The sequence below is a fragment of the Mastigoproctus giganteus genome, chromosome 6 (assembly GCF_048544385.1).
Source record: "Mastigoproctus giganteus isolate SK-2022 chromosome 6, ASM4854438v1, whole genome shotgun sequence".
NCBI classification, from domain to species: Eukaryota; Metazoa; Arthropoda; class Arachnida; order Uropygi; family Thelyphonidae; genus Mastigoproctus; species Mastigoproctus giganteus.
The window spans coordinates 206,318,592-206,339,576 of record NC_143580.1 but is presented as its reverse complement, the minus strand read 5'-3'; the positions used below and the strand labels follow the sequence as shown (position 1 = coordinate 206,339,576).

Below are 20,985 nucleotides of genomic sequence, written 5' to 3'. Positions count from 1 at the left end.
TTCTTGTAGGTAAATGAACAATCTGTGCTAGGTCATTAGTAATTGCAAAAGCCTCAGCATCTCGACCAGCTGGGTCGGTGTGACTAGAAAACGGAAGCCAGCTGGAGTTGTGAACATTAAAATCACCAAGGAAAATTACCTCACTGTTGGGAAAGTTCGACTGGAGAAAGTCAAGTTGCAAAGAGAGGAAGTCAAAGAGCTCCAAGTGATCAGCGGAGTTGGGAGGACGGTAGAGACAACAGATGAATTTGACACAATGAGGTAGAGAGATTTTAAGCCAGAGAAGATTAAAGAGAGAAGATTCCAAATTGCCAAGTCTCTGACAGGGAATATCAGAACGGACATATGCACAAGTACCACCTTTGAGGCGAAAGGAATCATACAGCAAATAATTTGGACATCTGAGATGAGCAGTAGTTGAATCAACCGATAACTGAGATTCAGTCAGAAAAAGTACATGGGGTTTGGAAGACTGCAAGTGGAAATGGACATCGTTGAGATTAGAATTGAGACCACGTATATTTGTGAAATGAATTAGGAAGTCCTTGGGAGGTTTAGATCTTTTCGCAGATAAGCTTGCTCTATTATTTTGACAATTCATGGTGTATTCAATAGTAAGAAAAAGTGGGTGGGACATGCTGTATGAAGTAATGAAATTTTTGGATATGGCGTACATGTGGTAAGAATATAGCCAGATCCTTGACATAACGTGGCCTCGACAATGCTCCCCACATACACACTACCAGGACTCCCTCCAGTCACTATCTGGCAGAGTAGAGGTAGCAAGATTATACACTAGCTGATCCGGAAGCCTCCTAGAGAGTTACCAATAGGTTTGGTCCGGTGTACTAACTAGCGGCCGGCTGCGAACACCGTTTTAAGTAATTACAGACGCTTGAAGCTGATATATCAGCTTCAAGGTTTCACGAGAAAAGTCACAAGACAAGTGATCACAAAGAGAACTAATAAAAGTCACAAGAGAAGCGATCACAAAGAGAACTAATAAAAGGCACAACAAACAAGCACATGATAAAAAAAAGCAAAGGATGCAAAAGCAAACAAGAATATACGTAGAGTGACGAAGAGTAAGCACCTCCTCTTAGACAACACAAACAGCAAACCATGTAGTTTCGCATTTAGTCATCAGACTCTGCGCTTTTCAGCATTTTGTCCAAATCAAGTCAGAAGCCTACTACCACAAATTGCAGACCATCAACTGCTGTTCATCTTTTGTTGGATTCTAGCATGTTGCAGATTAGAGAATGAACTAATCAACAAAGCAGCAAAAAATTTAACCAATATTCCCGTTCCGGCTTCAGCCCAATCATTTATACAGGGTGTTTCAAAAGTGATAGTCAATAATTTAAAGTTGAACTGTACAGACCACAATATGCAAAAAAAGCCTAGTAAACATGGGTCCTTAAGTGAATCATTTTCGAGATATTGCATTTTTCTAGTTGGGATCCACCACTGGCAAGGTGAACTGTAACAGAGTTGGGATCCACAGACTTACTTGTTTTTTTAGGTTAGGTTATGCTCATTCTCTCCATTTCTTTTCTCTCAATGCTCTGAGACATACCAGGCATACTAGTACTTGTCAAAGGATAGTCAACATGGAAAGAGGTTACAGCAATGAAGAGTATGCGGACATGCACTTCGTGTATGGTAAAGCCAACGCTAGTGCACTTGAGACTGCATGTTTGTACCAAGAAGCATTTCCCGCCGAAGGCAGTGGCGAAACCCATGTTTAATCTCTAGAGCAAGGTTTCCGGCATCCCCCTCCCCCCATACTTCTCCTTCAACCCATGCACGGTACTATGTACTATAGGTTTTGATACCTTTTGTGTTTGGGGTTTTCATAAAAAAAAAAAAAAAAAACAGGCACACATTCATCAGGGTATATCAACACCTTAGAGAACATGGGTGCTTCGCACATGGAGTATGAGCATATAGTCCCAGAAACATAACACCTGATGTTGAGGAAAGGGTGTTAGAAAGAACATCCTGTAACATGTAACATCTGTAAAATCCTGTGGTGTTGAAACCAAAAATTAAAAATATATTATCTTATGTCGCCATTTATATTATCATTTGGCACCCTTAGCAAAGGATTCACAGCTTTTTGCTAAACTAGTGCTCCCATAGTCAGTGGTGGATCTTAACAGAAAATGTGCATTATCTCGAAAACAGTTCATTTGCTACCTGATGTTCACTGGGACTTTTTCGCTTATTATAGTTTGTACTTGTCACCTTTAAATTATTGACCATCACTTTTGAAACACCCTGTATAGCATGTCCTTGCACAATGTAAAGCAATATGACGCTCACAAATTAATAATATACTCTTTCAGTTTAAACTGGATCTGATAATTTGCCACTTACAGCATCTGCGCATTATGATGAGAAGTAGTCCTTGCCAGGGAAAGAATAGGAAATACCTATCTGGCTCACCTCCATCTACTCACGGGAAACAATCCACCTAGCACATCATTACTGACTGCTCCATTACCAACAATACAAACTCTGCTATCCATGTTAATCTTTGTGAACTGATGATACTGAGGCAAACATTACTAAATTTTTCAACTTTCTGTAACAATACTCCAATTTGTTGGAGTACTGCAACAAATACTCTGCTGAAATATTCCAACAAATTGGAGTATTTCATCAATTCTGATTCAGATTTTGCTAAATTAAAATGGTATTAAGAGAATTTAATAATTCGTTTTCTATCAAAAATGAACAGGCACATTATAGCCAAGCAACTCATGTGCCATTAAATCCCCAAAACACACACACACAAAGTTTTCTATCTCTATTAGTTGTCATCTAACTAAAGTTAAAAAAAAAATAAGTATTATAACATGTCTCCCTCCTAAGTGCAATGAAAGCACACAGTGAGTAACTTAAAACAATATTCCTCTCTGATTCATTACTCTTCAGGCAATGATCATGCAAATTAAATTAGAAGACTTAAGGTCAAGCTGGGATTTCTTCAAATTATGAAAACTTGACAATTTGCTACTTTCACCAGGATTTTTAATACTTACCATCTATCCTCCCAAATTCTCTTTCATGCGCTCTAGTGAGAACTTGTTTATACAGAATCTCTGCCTCTTTATATTTGCCCTGCTTCAAATATGCTGATGCCTTAAATCAAAGTAAACAAAAATTAGTAAAAAAAAAAAAAATTTCATATATTAAATGTTGCTGCTTTAAAAAAACTAATTTTGAATGTAAATTAATTTGCCAAGCTTGTTTTGGATCCAAATATGGTATCCTAATTTTCACAAAACAGTGTTTGGGAAACAAGTTATCTGCTTAGCAAACTGAGCACTTGAGATTTCAGTTAAAATCACAAATAACAAACATCTCTTCCTCTGTACCTTTCTTTGTTCAGAAGCAAATTAATCAGTCAAGACATTAGAACTGTGATTCTGAAATTCTCTTCTAAATCTTGTGTTACCATATAATGCCTACAATATATATACACTGATGAGCCAAAACATTATGATCAGCTAGTCTTTATGTAAATCGAAGCAACTGCAGGTGAACTATGGCACGAGCACGGGTCGGGACATGGTATAAAAAAATCACCTGATACTAAGCTCTTTTAATCAGTGTTACTCTTATTCTTCAGATGGGAAAATCAGCAGACTTAAGTGAGTTTGACAAAGGCCAAATTGTAATGGCCAGCCGACTGGGTCAGAGCATATCCGAAACGGCACAGTTGGTGAGGTGCTTATGGTCAGCTGTGGTTAGTACCTACAGAAAGTGGTCCAAGGAGGGGAAACCCACGAACTGCCAGCAAGGTATTGGATGACCACAGCTCATCGATGCTTGAGGTGAGTGAAGGCTCTCCTGAATAGTAGGTGGCAACAGAAGGGCGACTGTGGCACAACTCACTGGTAATTGGAGCTGGTGATGGGAGTAATGTGTCACAACAGGCACTTTATACTGGCACTTAATAATGCCACCTGGCTGGCAAAATGTTTTGGGGAGAACACTGATATATATTCAATGTGTAGTGAAGAGATAATAGAAGCATTATGTACCAAAAAAAATGATAAATCAATTTCATTGCATACTTTTATTTCTCAACTCGGTATGTCCATTATAAGATTCAAAATTATTTTGTTGATATGTGAGAAAAACATGAATGACTCGGGTACAAGCAGATAACAGTTAATAAGTGAGATACTTCACTGCATTGATATACTGTTTAATTTTGAAGAATCCAAAGTTATAAATATTTCACAAGCTTTGTTCCTCTTCCTAAGTGACTAAAATACAGGCAATTCCTGCTTTATGAGTTTTTTTTTAATGTCCATATTTTCGAACATTAATTCATTAAATTAATGAATTAATTCATTATGAACATATGAACATTAATTGCAAAAAATGTGAATATATGAATATATTCACATTATATGAACATTGTATTCAAAATATGAACATTATGAACATTAATTGCAAAAAATGAATGTTAAACATTCATAAATACCGCATTTCAAACCACATGCGTAGCTATACAATACAAGTGCACCTTGCTTTATGATATTCCGTCCGAGAGACACCATCGTATTGTGAAAATATCGTAATGTGAACCTAATAACACATTGTTTTTTAGTTATTCATGCCAAGACCTCGGAAGTTGAAAATTTTGCTATATAACTAAGCTATTTATCTCTCTAAAAGGTCATATTTATAATGGAAATTGCACTGCTCTTTCATCGTTCTCATATATTCCATTACTGTATAAGAATCAATTTTGAATGCCTTTGTGATATTTTTATAAAGTACGTTTCTGGAGGTCACTACCATAAAACAATAAAAACAATTTGCACTTTCAAGTTTATTGGGCTTTTCTGTTAGTGCAATCAATTATAAATGTGTAGTAAACTCGATCTTATTATATTTGCAAAAATACCAATAGCTGTAATTGTGTGGGTTTTTACGTTATTAGGGTGAAATGTGTTTCCCCTTCACTGCAATCTTCAATCATATAAAAAACAAATAAATTTTCAGAATCCTTCCTTCATTCCTTTTTTTTAAGCTTCATAAACTTGTTACTCCGCGTGAATCATGTTAGTTTCAATCTCATTTGCACGTGTCATTAGTTACAATTTGTGCGTGAAAAATGCTTATGCATGCTATCGTGAAATTTATAAAGAAAAGAGAAGAGATTATCTTGGAAACAAACACCTCTTGAAGCATTTCTGAAGAAGGCGACTCCTTGTGCAACAAACCAATAACGAGTGCCAACCCAGCAATGAGTAATCAATGAGTGTGCATTTAGTCATCAATGATGATGAAGAATAAACATTCTTTAACATTTGTAAGTCATAAATAATTTCTTTATTATTATAATGTGCTTGATTTTACAGGCTGTTTTCATTTCTTTGGATAAATCAATCATTGTTCAAACAAACTAATTAGACTAAAAATGAATAGCAAGTGCTTAAAAAACGGTACTCACCTTGTATAAATCTTCAATAAATTTATTGGTAGATGGTGACTAAATTTAGGTTGGAAGATGCATTAAAAAGAACTAAGGTGGAGAATGGGGTGAAAATATTTTAAACAGATTTTAAAATGAGCACAAGGAAGTAGAAGTGCAGATCTCCAATCCTTGGTTGTCATAAAGAGGTTAAAGGACGCAAATGGGAAAAAAGACCGGTGGTTTAATTTTTTTCATTTGCATCCTTTAACCTCTTTATGACAACCAAGGATTGGAGATCTGCATTTCTACTTCCTTGCGCTCATTTTAAAATCTGTTTAAAATATTTTCACCCCATTCTCCACCTTAGTTCTTTTTAATGCATCTTCCAACCTAAATTTAGTCACCATCTACCAATAAATTTATTGAAGATTTATACAAGGCGAGTACCGTTTTTTAAGCACTTGCTATTCATTTTTTAGTCAGATTTATCACGGTATTATAAGATTACTATAATTTCACTATTGACAAACTAATTAGCTAACTAATTTCACTGTTGAGAACGTAACCAGTTTTTAAAATTATGTCTATGGGAAATAAATTCCCGCTTTACGAGCACACGCTAGGAATGAATTAACTCATAAGTCGGGAACTACCTGTACTATATTTTCAAAATGGGCTCTTGTTATATTCTTTGGACTTGCATACATAAACCTGGAATTGCAAATTACGAATGATGATAACTGTCAAAGTATTCTAAACTATAAGTATCAAATGAATTTGTTACTGACTGTTCAATGATAGCCATATATCAAGAGCTTTACTATTGAACTTATTGAAAGTAGGAAATCACTGCTGATCATGAAATTAAATTGGAGTTTCTTGGCAGCAATCCTTGTGGAACTTATCTTTATGACAAAACATTATTGGTAACACTATGCTGGCCTACTGACAGCAGATATATTAAATGGGAGTTATGGGGATAATCCAGAGTGCACAGTATCATATTCCTAAAGAGAGTTAATCACAGGGGGAGATAAGTCTACTTCTATTAATTCAATGAATATTTCTATCAGTGGTTTAAACAGTGAAAATTAATATCACAATGAGATACAGTCTCATTGCTGTAATGACTGCTGTTCATGGAGCCTTCAACAAAAAAGGAAAAGAAAGTGGAAGGGGGAACATGGGTTCACACATCAAACTCAAATTTTTGAGAATATAATGGCACTGCATTAAATTGAGATTCTCCACAAAAGAACAAGTAGCTGTTTTGTGCATTAATGTACCCTAACATATGAAACCATGGTTCAAAAGGGAAGTGGGGGGGGGGGGCACAAGAATCAGGATAGCAGCATTACTGGCAGTTCTGTTTGTTGTTTGTTATTTGGTTTTTAGGAGCATTAGCAACTAAGGCCATATTGCTCCAGGGATATGTGGTGGTCATTCCCTGACCTTTCTGCATCCTCCATATTTGGTGGTCACGGGCTCGAACCCCGGTCTAATCAAGAAGCGTGTGTTATGCACTGCCGTTCCTGCCCACCTGGCTAAGGAGGTACCCCACATATAAGAAATGTTGTAAATGGTAAAAAATAATGCTAGAGAGGTGCTAACTGCAACCTACACACAAGTATAAAATGTTAAATTAAACTACATAATGGAAGAAAACAAAAAAAAATAATAATATAAAAATACAAGAGTCCGAAAGCAAGAAACAGTACTCACTCAGGAAGAACAGCATGGAACCTGTAAAAAGCACAACTGCTGACCAAAATAATGCACGGAAATTCCTGCACATCATCCATGAATATAAATACCTACTAGAAGGAAAATAACACAAAAGAAAGATGGACTAAGCATGGGCAATCCCCTCTCTCCCCCTCCTGGCAGAAATCTTCACAAGAGCATTTGAAGACAAGGTCTTAGACAACGTCCCTCTAAAACCCATATAGTGGGGTAATTGTGTTGACAATATTCTAACCATTTGGCCACATGGGCTGGCAGTATAGTGCAAGTGTACCACCTTTGGATTTCGAAGTAATACACAATTTTTAATATTTTCATTAATTTATTGAAACATAAGACATTGCATATACAAGTAGTTCCCGACTTTACAAGTTATTTTGTTCCTAGTGCGAGCTCATAATGCAGAAATTTTCCCTCATAGACAATGTTAAAAATGGGGGTTGCATTCTCTTTTTTTTTTTTTTTTTTTTTGTAGTTGTTGGCACATCGGCTTCTGTGGCCATAATGCACCTCCCAAGGTTTTTGCAATATTTTGATCCAAGCCCGAGGCGGGATTTGAACCCGCGACCTTTGGGTTGCCAGGCAGGCACTTTACCCACCCGGCTAGCCTGGTCAGCGTTGCATTCTCAACAATGAAATTTTACCATAGTAATGTTAAGTAAAGGTAAACAAAACAATAGTTTATGCTTAAACAATGATTTATTTATCCAAAGAAATGAAAACATAGCCTTCAAAATCAAGCAAATTATAATAATAAAGAAATTTGTCAGCTCGGCACTTGTTGGTTTGTTGGAAGCAGAAGGGGTTGTTTTCTTCTTCGGAAATGCTTGAAGTGTTTCCAAGCGAGTCTTCTCTATTCTTTAGAAATTTCTTGATAGCATGTGTAAGCATTTTTTAAAATCAGTAGCAACTTTACTATTGTGCTTGAAATTTGAATCTTGTGACTCTAAAATCTCTATTGCTTTTTCTGTGTTGAAAAGCTTCGTCAAGTCGCTTGAGAGTAAAGGAACGAACAGGTGTTTCATCTGTTAAATTTTCTTTTCCTCAGCTTCACATTTTGCCATTTCAAGGAGGTCTTGAGGTGCAAGTTCTCCATTGTGTGTTTGAAGCAGATCAGTGATGTTAGTTGTAGAAACCTCAAGTTGCAATAGGTTAGGTTAGTGACCGCTTCTATTTCATTTTATATGATCTCTGCTGGTTCTTGAAATCCTTCAAAATTACAATAAAATGATGACAGAGTTTCTTCCAAACACTATGTTCTTCTCTGTAATTCTGTCCCAGGCTCGTTTTATTATTTTGATTACATCTAAAATATGGAATTTTTTCCAAAATTCTTTAAGAGTTGAACCTCCCTCTTTATTTCTGCCTGAACAAATAAACGCACACACACACACACAGTAATAATGTACTGTATAGCTATGTGCATGGTTTGAAATACCATATTTATTAATGTTCAGCATTTATTTATTGCGATTAATGTTCATATTTTTGATTCTGTTGATACTTGAAATTTGAAAAAAAGAACTCTTAAAGCGAAAACTCAAACATAAAAGTAGACATTCTTAAAAGTTTTATTCTTAGAGTTTAAAGACTAGTAAAGATTAAGCACTCAATAGAGAAATCAACAGAATTTTCTAAATATTTAGCAAAAATGGGTACCCACAAAAACTCATATTGAAAACAAAACAACAAAAGAGAAATCTCAACCCACAGGCATTTAACAAAGAACAGGAAAAGATAAAAGTAAAGAATACATTATCATCCATTGGTAATGTACTCTTTTACTATGTCCCCCAAATTAGCAAACAGATTAAAAACAGCAAAAATTATCGGCTGTAACCAAGTTTACAAGAACTAACACTATTAAAATATCTTCAAACAGGCCTCTGGGGTTGGAAAAATTCATATTCTCAAAACTTTTTACTGAAATAAATAACATTGCTCAAATAATTACTTTTAATTTACTTTTATACTGTAAAATATACAGGCATACCTCGGTTAACGTTACATCTGATAATGAAGCCTCGATATAACGAAGTCCGCAATTTCAAGCCCCATTTAACATAAAAAAAATATTCCAATTTAAGACCAACGCCCGACAATCATTCGATTGGTGACTGATGGCGACTCGTTACGTATTCCCGAGCTGCGGGCGTGTCTGTTATAACAGTTTTGCGCGTCAATCGCATAATTTAGTTGTTGTTTACATGATTGACGTTGTTTCAGTGTGGCGCATTGCAATAATCGACGTAGGTTCTTTGTAGCATTACATAACGTAGATTTTGTAAATTTTAATAGAAATATTTTTGTTTTAGTTAATTAAAATGTCAGAATCAAAGAAAAGAAAAGCAATTTCTTTGGAAACTAAACTAAATATCGTACGACGTGTTGAAAGCGGCGAAAGAAAATCCGATGTGGCACATTCTTTAGGATTAGCGCAATCAACTTTAACAACCATACTAAGTCAATCAGAAAAAATAAAACAGTCTGCTCAGAATTGTACAGATGTTACAGCGGCAAAATTAACTCGCTTAAGGAATCCAATTTTAGAAAAAATGGAGAAAATGTTAAGTTTGTGGATAGATGATATGTCACAACGTCATATGCCTTTAAGTCAAATGGTGATTCAAGAAAAAGCATTATTTTTGTTTAATCACCTGAAATCTAAACAAACTGAAGAAATTACGGAAACCTTTAGGGCTTCTCGTGGTTGGTTCGAGAAATTTAAAAAAACGGGCCAGGATTCATAGTGTAAAATTAACAGGAGAAGCTGCAAATAAGTTTCCAGAAAAACTAAAGGAAATAATTGAACGTGAAAAATTTCCACCAAATTTGGTGTTCAATGTTGACGAAAGCGGTTTGTTCTGGAAACGGCTACCAACAAAAAGCTTCATTTCTATTGAAGAAAAATCAGCTGCTGGGTTCAAAGCAGCCAAAGACCGTTTAACGTTACTCTTTGGATCAAATGCCTCTGGCGATTATAAATTAAAATTGTTATTAGTTTACCATTCAGAAAATCCGAGGGCGTTAAAAGGTAACATAAAAATGAATTTACCTGTAATATGGAAAGCAAATAGAAAAGCTTGGGTTACCAAGAGTTATTTACTGATTGGTTTGTTAACCACTTTTGTCCTGAAGTAAAACGGTATTGTCAAAAAAACAACTTTGAAGAAAAAGCTCTTTTGTTGTTAGACAATGCTCCGGGACATCCTACTGATCTTAACACGTTGGACACATGCATTCCTGTCAAAGTTGCGTTTCTTCCAGCAAACACAACTTTCCTGATTCAACCACTGGATCAGGGAGTAATAGCATCATTTAAAGCTTATTATCTGCGTCGAATTTTAAGCAATTTACCTGAACTAGAGGATAAAGAGGAAATGACAGTTAAAACTTTTTGGAAAAAGTACACCATTAAAAACGCAATTGAAAACATTGATAGTTCTTGGAAAGAAGTCACTAAGAAATGCTTACATGCAGTTTGGCGCAAAATATGGCCAGAAGTTGTACTAGAAGAAGAAAATAACATCCAAGAAATTAGAAATGAAGTTATCCAGATGGCTCAATCAATAGGTTTCGAAAATGTCGATGAAGAGGATGTTAGAAATTTATTGAATGCAGAAGATGATGGTTTTTCAGTGGAAGATTTAGAAAACCTTGTTAGCAACGAAGACAAAGATAATGAAGGCGAAGTTAAAGAAGTTCCTGCCGAAAAAGTGTTAACAACCAAAGATTTAAAAAGGTGCTTAAATGACATTGAAAACGTTTTAAATTTTTTTAGTGAAAATGATCCTGATTTAGGAAGAAGTGTTATAGTTAAGCGATCAGTGTTAAATGCAATAACTCCGTATAGGCAATTGTTAAATGAAAGAGAAAAAAAGCAGAAACAATCAACTTTAACCTCATATTTTAAAATGTGATTTCACTTTGTATGTAAGTTGACTGTTTATTTAATAAAACTTTTCTTTGTTCGAAAAAAAGCTTTTCATTTTCTTTACGTAGGAACGTATCCCTATTCTGGCCATAGTATTTTTACCTCTGAAAACGAAGTTTCGCTTAACGAAGTAATTTCGTGGAACGCATCCTATTCGTTAATCGAGGTATGCCTGTATATATAAAACTAATGAAATAACAAAACTTTTCTTTAAATTAATGTAGAATAAAAAATCTATTTACAATAAATTTAGCATATATATAAAATATATAACAATTTTATGAGAAAATAAAAGCGATAAAATAATTTTTTTTTTTTTTTTATGTGAACCCCAAACACGAGAGGTATTAGAACCTATAGTACTTAGTACCGTGCTTGGGTTGGAGGTTGAGAAGACGAAAGAAGATATTTGTTGACATTGGACTTGAACTTCTGTAGATTGTAATTTTCAGGAAATACATATGAAGGAAGGTTGTTCCAGAAAACGGCAGTTGAATGAATAAATAAGGAAGATGAAAAGTTGGTTCTGTGGGTTTGAAGTTGGACAGTAAATGGATGTTGGCTGGTGGCGGCACGTGTTCGGACTGTTTTGAAAGAGAGAGCAGGAATTATAGAAGCCAATTCAGAAGAACAGTGCCCATGGAAGTATCTGTAGAAGAGGCATGCAGCAGAAACAGTACGTCTATGAGAAAGCGAGTGGAGAGACTCTGTTAGAGATGAATCATTAATTAACCTAACTGCCCTCTTCTGAATGGAATCAAGAAGCTTGAGAGAGGTTTTGGGGGCACTACCCCAGATGTGGGAACAATATTCCATGGCAGAGCGGATTTGCGATTTTTACAGAGTGAGCAGCTGTTTGGAAGAAAAGTAACGCCGAGAGCGAAAGAGAAAACCAAGTTTTTTAGATGCAGAGGAAGCAATGTTTGTAATGTGCTTGTGCCAAGAGAGATTAGAAGTCAGGGTAATCCCCAAAAGAGATATATCATTTTGCCTAGAAATCGGAGTGTCACTAAAGATAAGCATAGGAGCAGAAGAATCCTTTTTGCGAGATATAAGACAAGACTGAGTTTTAGAAGGGTTGAAATCATCTAAGTTGTCTTTGCCCCACTGGAGAATTACCTGAAGATCGGCATTTAAGGAATTGGTAGCAGATTTTCGAGAAGTTGAAGCTTATTGAGCAGGACAAGGTTTCTCAAAATGGAAAGTGGAATGCAATGTGCTATCATCGGCAAAACTATGGATAGGATTTCCAGTCAATGGAAGAAGGTCATTAATATACAAGAGGAAAAGAGTGGGGGAAAGAACTGAACCTTGGGGGACACTGGCATTAGTGGAGAAGTTAGAAGACAGAGAGCCATCTACCATCACCCTCAGTGAGCGATCAGAGAGAAAAGTGGATAACCAATTACTAAAAACAGTTGGCAAACCATAAGATGGAAGCTTGTTTAGAAGACCTTTATGCCAAACACGATCAAAAGCCTTTGAGATGTCAAGAGCAACTACCTGTGTTTCAACGAACCTTCCCATTGAATTAGTCCATAAATGGGTAACATAAGCCAGAATATCACCAGTGGATCGACACTGACGGAATCCATACTGGCGATCGTTGATCAGACGGAAGGTTTCTAGGTAGTTTAAGAGTTGGCGGTTAATTGATTTCTCCATTATTTTAGAAAGAGTAGAAGTAATTGCAATGGGAAGATAACTGGATGGGAGGGATTTGTCACCCTTTTTAGGAACTGCTGGATATGAGCAAATTTCCAAGCAGAAGGAAAGAAAGTGAAAAAAGGCAGCAAAGAATAGGAGTAAGTTCAGGAGCACAGGTTTTGAGAACAAGTGGAGAAATACCATCAGGACCTGGAGCTTTCTTAGCATCAAGATTCATCAAAATCCTTCTGATATCCTTTTGACGGAAGACCACAAGAGGCATTGAATGGAGCGTGTTGGGAATGGTGGGAGGTGTTTTACCAAGATCATTAATACAAATGGGATAGGATGCTAGCAGGTCAGCTTTATCCTTGGCTGAAGTGACAACAGAACCATCTGGTTTGGACAGAGGTGGGAGCAGAGATGGGCAAAAGTTGCAGCCAATAGCTTTGGCAAGAGACCAGAATGCTCGGCTACCATTAGGGCAAGAAGCAAGTTTTCTACTCTTAGCCTGTTCAAACTCTAGTTTGGACTGATTAATAACTGCTTTGCAATTATTGCGAGCTTTGGTGTAGCAGAAAATGAAACTGAAGAATTAGAAACAAGCCAATTATGATATGCAACATTCTTCTCTTGAACAGCCTTAGCACATTTATTGGAAAACCAAGGTTTAGATAAAGGACGAGATTTTAAAGTGGAGTGTGGGATAAAGGATTCCATTCCTGCAAGAATAATTTCACTGACACAATCTGAACAATGATAAAATAATGAAAATAAAACCACTAAAATACCGATAAAACAATGAAACTAAAACCGCTAAAATCCCGAAGCTTTCAGAGCCATCCGCCTCCTTTCTCAACAGTAAGATTTTTATGGTACAACACATCCTTAAATAACAGCAGGCTCACGGCTCTCAGCACGTGGTTCCACAGGAGCACGGGCAGTATTCTCTTTATGCGCACTGGAACTGGAAATGGCTTGGGAGCGTGCCAGGCGGAACCGATCATCCTGTCCAAGAATCACCGCCTCAAACAGGGGATGAATATGAATTCCCCTGTCTCTGTTAATGGTATTGTTCTCAGAAGATCAAATCCGCACGCTCTCACTTGCGGATTTGGGACCGCAAGTATTAGCCACTTGCGGTCCCAAAACCTATGTGCACGGTCGATGATGACAGATTCGTCCGGGGAGATCTGATGATGCTTCTCTCAAAAATGTTCCGCTACGGAGGACTTCCCATAATGCGCAGATTTTATAGCTTATTCCACATGGATTTCGCATCAAGATGCCACTTGAAGACCATCGTTTGTTAAAGACTACTAAATAGTATCAGAAGAAGATGTTGACAATTTGGATTGGCAAATTACATGATAACTTGAGACATATTGGGCGACAAAAAGGTTTGTTTTTGAGAAATATAGTTAGCAATTTGAACTCGGTAAATTTTCCACTTATAATGAGAGTAGTGTTGGACAAAGCAACTAGAATTTCAGATACCTATAGGCAAAGACAAATATGCAAGTTCAACAGGCTAATGGAGGAAGCTGAACGCAATAGTGATAATGGTGCTACTAACTTTGTACACAACTTGAGTAGTAAAAAATTAACCAAGGAACAGGAAGGGGGTATTAAATTTAGGTACTAAATTTGCTATGATTCCTCCCAAACCACCAATTGCTGAAGTTGCCATGGGTATTGAAAGAGCAATTAGTAAATTACCTGGAACCCTGGCCAATGAAATACGTGCAAGAACCTGAGTTGTTCTTAGTCAGGTTAAGACTGCCCCCACTAACCTTAGTATTAGCCAGAAGAAAGCATTAAAAGAACTTAGACAGGATGACAGTATCGTAGTCTTGCCGGCAGATAAAGGCAGATCAACTGTAACATTAGATAAAGATGAATATTATAAAAAAGCCGTGGAACTTTTAAATGATAGTGCCACATACAAGGTTACCCGTAGAAATCCAATGGTGGGTTTAGAACGACAAGTCAACAAGATTTTACAACTTTGGCTGAAGGCAGGAAAGATTTCTAAGGAGGTGTTTTGGACATTACATGCAACGGGATGCCAATTACCCTGATTTTATGGCCTTTCAAAGACCCATAAGGCGGGGGTGCCGCTCAGACCTATTATGTCTTTTATAGGTAGTCCTATGCATGCTCTTTCCAGGTTTTTAGCCAAGTTGATCTCACCCAAAGTTGGATGTTCCACTTTCGCCATTAGGAACAGTAGGGAATTTGTGAGATTCGTAAGGGATCAAAACATAGAGGAAGGTGAGACTATGATATCTTTTGATGTGCTGTCCCTGTTCATGTGCATTCCCATTGAACATGGGGTACGATGTGCACGTATGGCTTTGGAAAAGGATAACACGTTAAGTAATAGGACTCCTTTAAGTGTAGGGGATATTTGTAAGGGAGCTGAGTTTTGTCTTTCAAGCACCACTATGGTGTACCAAGATACAATGTACAAGCAGGTTCATGGTGCGGCAATGGGGGTGGGGGGTCTCCAATCAGTGCCATCATAGCAAATTTAGCTATGGAGGAGCCGGAAACCAGGGTTTTTGATAGATTAAATTCTCCCATGCTCATGTGGAAAAGATATGTTGATGATACGTTCACAATTATTCGGAGAGGGAGAGATGAGGTTCTTATTTTTTTAAATAGCTTCTCCCTGTTCATTCAATTTACCTCAGAGGTGGAAGCAGGGGGTACCCTCCCTTTCCTTGATGTGTTTGTTTATAGGGAAGGTCTCAGGCTAAAAACTAGAGTACACAGGAAGCCCACATGCCGAGGCCAATATACACACTATAACACGGCCCAAACCAACCATCATAAGAACAGTGTCGTTAAGGCATTGTTGGATAGGGTTGGGTCCCAACAGTAAGATTCGAACCCCGGTTTAATCAAGAAGCGTGTGCTACGCACTGCTGCTCATTCCCAATTGGCTACAGAGGCACCGGCAGCAGACCTCAAGAAATATGGTTACCCCAGAGGATCTTGGACAAATTTATTAGAGGAGTGGAGTTTGAGTAAAGAGAGCCGTTCACACCTGTTGTCACTGCATACATTCCTTATAATTCAGGCCTAACGGAACGTATAGCACGTGCACTACGTGACTGTCAGACACGCTGTGTGCAGCTTCCGGGACGGAAGTTGCACACAGTTGTGTCTCAGGTTAAGGCTCCCATACCAAGGGATGTTAGTAGTGGGGTTGTTTATGAGATTAGATGCCTGGATTGTGGGGAGTGTTATGTTGGTGAAACGAGGCGGCGGTTTAAAGATTGTCTGGGGGAACACATGAATGCTATAAAATCTGAGATTATGGGAAGTCCGCCATAGCAGAACATTTTTGGGAGAAGCATCATCAGATCTCCCTGGACGAAGCTGTCATCGTCGACCATGCACATAGGTTTTGGGACTGCAAGTGGCTTGAGAGCGTGTGGATTTGTTCTTCTGAGAACAATACCATTAACAAAGACATCTCCTAGAAGCAAACATATCCTCTTTTAATCATTGGGAGAGCCCAGAAACCTCGATGCTTTAAAGGTTTGAAGACATTACCGACTATGTATTGATCAGTAACCACCTGTCCATCTTTGTATCATTAGCAAACTTACACATTAAACTTGAAATACATCAATATTATTATTTTTAGAAAGAGTAAAGGGGCACCGATCCTGAATAACCTAACTCACAGCATTAATTCATGAAGAGCAGTAGCCATTTTTAAGAAATGACTCCCCTACTACTTAGCCATCATTTCATCATTAGTAGCAAGTTGCATATAGTGCCACACTGCTCTTATTCATATAACCTTCAGGTGGGACTGTATCGAAATTAATTGAAATAAAGTAAACGAAAATTATTCTTTGCATCCAATGCTTCAACTTTACTGGATTACGATTATCACCAATTCTAAGCTTTAGGAGGATATCAAATTTATAAGGCTACTAAGATGTTCCAGTTTTTATATGCTGTGTGGTGTACACCAGGTTTACAAGAACTAAGACATTATTAGTATTAGCAAATGATGCAAGAAAGCAAGCTTATAGGGTATCAACCAAAAAAACACAACATACTTCACCAATTCATGCCCTCAAAGAATTTGTCTAGTTCTTCCTTGAATTTATTCAAACCCCCACAACAACAGTGGAAGTTTGTACCAACAATCAACCACTCACTGACTAAAGGCAAACTTCTGCATATCTATCCTGCAACCATCCATCCTCAACTTGAATTTATGTTCCCTTGTGCGTGTAGTTTCAGAAAGAGGAAAAATGCCATCAACATTTAGCTTACTTGATGCCTTAAACACTTCAATTAGATCACCCAACAGGTGCCTAGTCTCCAGATGCTGCAATTTGCAGAATTAAAACCTTTCTTGATGAGAGCATCCCTTTGTTCTCCCAACCAATCTTCTTACTCTTTGCTGTACTAATTGCAGATCTAAATCCTTCCAAAAATGAGGCCTCCAGACCTGTATACAGTACTCAAGGTGTGACCTAACTATGGCCTGTACAAGGAGATAATCACTACCTTATACCTGCTAGCAAAGTACTGTGCAAAGGTACTCGGGGTCCCCCAATCGAGGGAGCCATCAAAGTCTCAACATAAATAAAAGAGGCTCCTTAATCCTTTTGCATCTGGGGGCCCCGAGTACCTTTGCACAGTACTTGGGGTCCATTGCTACTCATATTGTCATACCCTGCATTTGTCAATGTTAAAATTCAACTGTCATTTCTCAGCCCATTGACCCAATTTTCCTAATTTTGTTACAGTAGCTCATTCTGATTGCTGTCACTAACCACCCTCCAACCTTTGTATCATCTGCAAACTTACACAATAAGCCCGATATACCTTCATCAATAGCACTGGTGTCCCTTACCCTTGACAATAGTTGTCTTTAATTAAATCTGACATCAGTATACTGTGATTACTACCACCCAGTCTGTCTTTTGTCTGCAGAATCTTAATGCACAATGAATTGCTGCTGATAATCAGATCAAGAGTATTGCTTCCTCTTTTTGCCTCTCGAACATGCTGCTGTGGAAAACAGTCAACTAATAAATCTGTAAGTCTTGCTAGTGTGTGAGTGACCAACCCATAAATTCCAGTCAACATCTAATTTCTTGATTCAGGTTATTTATCACAGTGAAACACACACAAGCAAGTATCACAAATTGGCCCTAGGGGCTCACGTCTGGTATGGGCTTGGCACACCCAGGGTCCTGAGTTGGATATCATCATTCTTCTCTTTCTTGGTGATTCTCTTTTATTTTTGACTCTCCCCTGAAAAATATGTGATTGACTGAGATAATGAATAATGGCTGCCTTTAAATAAAGTTATTGCCTCCAGAGAGTCATGAATTCTTTCCTTTTCTTTTCTTTTATTTTTTTTTTAAAAGAAGTTTTAAATTATCAATTACTTTAATAAAAATGACTAATATTTGCCTAGCTTATCTTAGGCTTGCATGAAGTAGGCTAGCCATGAGGTTTGAATGATTTTTTTTTTTTTGTGGGTTTTTTTCTTCTAAAACCTCCAAAAGGAACATTAGAATTGATGTTGAACTTGGGTGTTCTGAATATAGATTTAGCAAACCAAGAAGAAATGTTTTAAGATTTGCCTAAATGTCTCGTTAAACCAAAAAATTCATACTTATATTTATGTTATATTTAAGTTGTATGTTATATTTAAATTCATGTTATATTTAAGTTGTTATAGCCAAGTTAAGTTTTAAAATTTAATGTACTATTTTTTTTTTAACAGAATGTTTTATTGTGTCAAGTTATTTTTTTCAATGACTGAATGGTTTCATAGGTCATCAAATTAGAACATCAAAAAAAAAAAAAAAAAAAAAAAAGAGAAAGTTAACAGCCAGTGTGTGTTGGGAGTCAGTACAAGTTGACCTAACTTTCCCCAAGCAACACTAAGTAACTAGTCAAAACTACCCAATATTCCCCCCCATCCTCCCTCCCTCCCCCTCTCTCTCTCTCTCTCTCTCTCTCTCTCTCTCTCTCTCTCTCTCTCTCTCTCTCTCTCTCTCTCTCTCTCTCTCTCTCTCATGTTATGGATAAAATGACAGGTGCAAAAACATTACCTGTCATTTTATTGATAACAAAAATTACATCTTTTTGCCCATCTGAAGCAGTACTCTGAAAAACATAATTGACTGAGATAATGAAGAATGTTAATACTAAATAATATCACATGATTGCTAACTTACCAGGTTGTTCTTTGTTTTAGCAACATTGGGATCATCTGGTCCAAGGGTTTTTTCATAAATTTCTAAAGCACGTTGATAATACTGTTCAACTTCTTCATACTTTCCCTGATTCTGACACAACAGAGCTAAATTGTTGAGCTGTTTGGCTACATCTGGATGGTTCTTTCCAAGTACCTACAGCAATTATTTTATCATATACAACAAAAGATGACACATAATATAAAATAATGCAATAAATGAAAATTCAGAATGAATGTATGAATAATTCACCCATTCAGATTTTAAATACAATTTACTTTAAATAGTGATTTAAAGCATGAAAAGTTCTTGCTGTGTACAATAAATTTTTACCATACATAAGTTAGTTGTTCTGGGAATGAAGAAGAACCACCAATTTTCCCAGGAAACATAAAAAGACTTCAGCTATACTGGTGAAAGAAGAACATCTATATCTGAATGAGAACTAATATTCATCAATTTGATATATTCAGATATACAGGATGTCCAGCAACCAAAGCAGCAAAATGCAAGGTCTTACACTTGGGGAACAGCAAACCAAAAATAATTTAAAAACTTGGTGGGGTTGAACTAAAAACAGTACAGGAAGAAAGAGATTTGGAAATAACAGTATGGTCGGGGAAGGTCTCCAAGCAGCATAGACAGGCAACAAGGAGGGCCCATGGTGCCCTATCTATGATTTATCAAATTTTAAACAAATAGAAAGTTTGATAAATATATGGTTGTCTTATATCACTGTATAAGGCAACTGTGAGACCACACTTGAAATACTGCATCCATGTATGAAGACTGCACCTAAAAAAAAAGACTAAGCTTCTTAAAAGGATCCAAAGACAGGCAATACACCTGATGCAATCAGCAAAAGGACAACCACATAAGGAAAGACTTCAAATGTGTGTGCTGCAGAGGAGGAAATTGAGGTGTATAAGTCTCTGAGAGGAAAGTAAAATTAATAAGGAAAAGATTTTCACTGTTATGGTTCCAAAACTAAGAGGTCATAAATTCAAATTAGGAGGGAGGGGGCACTGTTGGATAGATACTTAGAGTGAGAACAGAGTCAAATATGTGGTTTATTGTTATTTTTTTTTTTGGTCACAGCAGCAGAGGCCCAGGACTTTCTTGCATCACATGGCTAATACTAATAATAAAACTAACTCTGTATATTCATTTTAACTACAAAAGTAGAGCATATACAGAAAGAGTTTGTGCATTGGTTTGTAGAATATTTAATGAAATTACGTTCACAATGTTTTTCTATTTCCATTGCATCCATAACAGATACATAATCCAGATTTTTGCATAAAGATAGCCGAAATGTTTTCCAAAACAGTTTGATTTTTTTTCTTCCAGTACAAGTACTTGGAGAGATTTTGTAAACCGTTTCTTTGGCACAACCCCATATGAAAAAGCTACAAAGTGTTAAATATGGGCTCTTGGCACAGCCCATTCATTGATTCACAATATCATAGCTACCTTCAAACAAAAAAAAATTGTAGAGCTAAGCACTAATGATCAGTGCAAAATGTGGAGGAGCACCATCCTGCATTAATAGTTTACCATTGTGAAACTGTTCACTACATCACCTTCAAGCACATGCAAGTAGAATCCACTGTTTACAGTGTCTTGTAACGATAAAGGCCAACAAAATGTTGCAGCAGTCATTGCAAAGCAAACACAGAATGCAGCAGAGATTTTCTCTGGAAGAAAAATAGTACTGGCCTTTGTGGTATCTTCATTTATGATCTTTTGTAATGGCTCTAAATCTTGTAGACTGCTCTTGTTTAGGTTTCTTCTTCCAATAGATGATTGCTTTTGAGGACTTTCTTCATACATATTTTTTTTAATGAATTTAACTTAAAAACTTCAAAATGGAAAATATTTCTTTCCTTTAGAACCTTTCCCAGATCAATTTTTTTTTTTCTATCCTTATTTTCCTTTTAAAAGAGTGAGAGGAACTTTGCCACTCATTATGT

The 20,985-nt window shown here is 36.8% G+C and overlaps 1 protein-coding gene across 2 annotated transcripts in view; it reads right to left on the bottom strand.

Annotated features, from left to right (window-relative positions):
• The window catches only part of LOC150084902 (kinesin light chain-like), a 172,916-nt gene that overhangs the window by 38,599 nt on the left and 113,332 nt on the right, over positions 1-20,985 (bottom strand). For both annotated transcript variants that reach the window (XM_090376696.1, XM_090376697.1), the window contains exons 8-9: positions 18,995-19,168; positions 3,051-3,150 (exon numbers count right to left, since the gene is read on the bottom strand). In XM_090376696.1, coding sequence (XP_090232822.1) covers positions 3,051-3,150; positions 18,995-19,168 — 274 coding nt within the window. The remainder of the gene's footprint in view (positions 1-3,050; positions 3,151-18,994; positions 19,169-20,985) is intronic.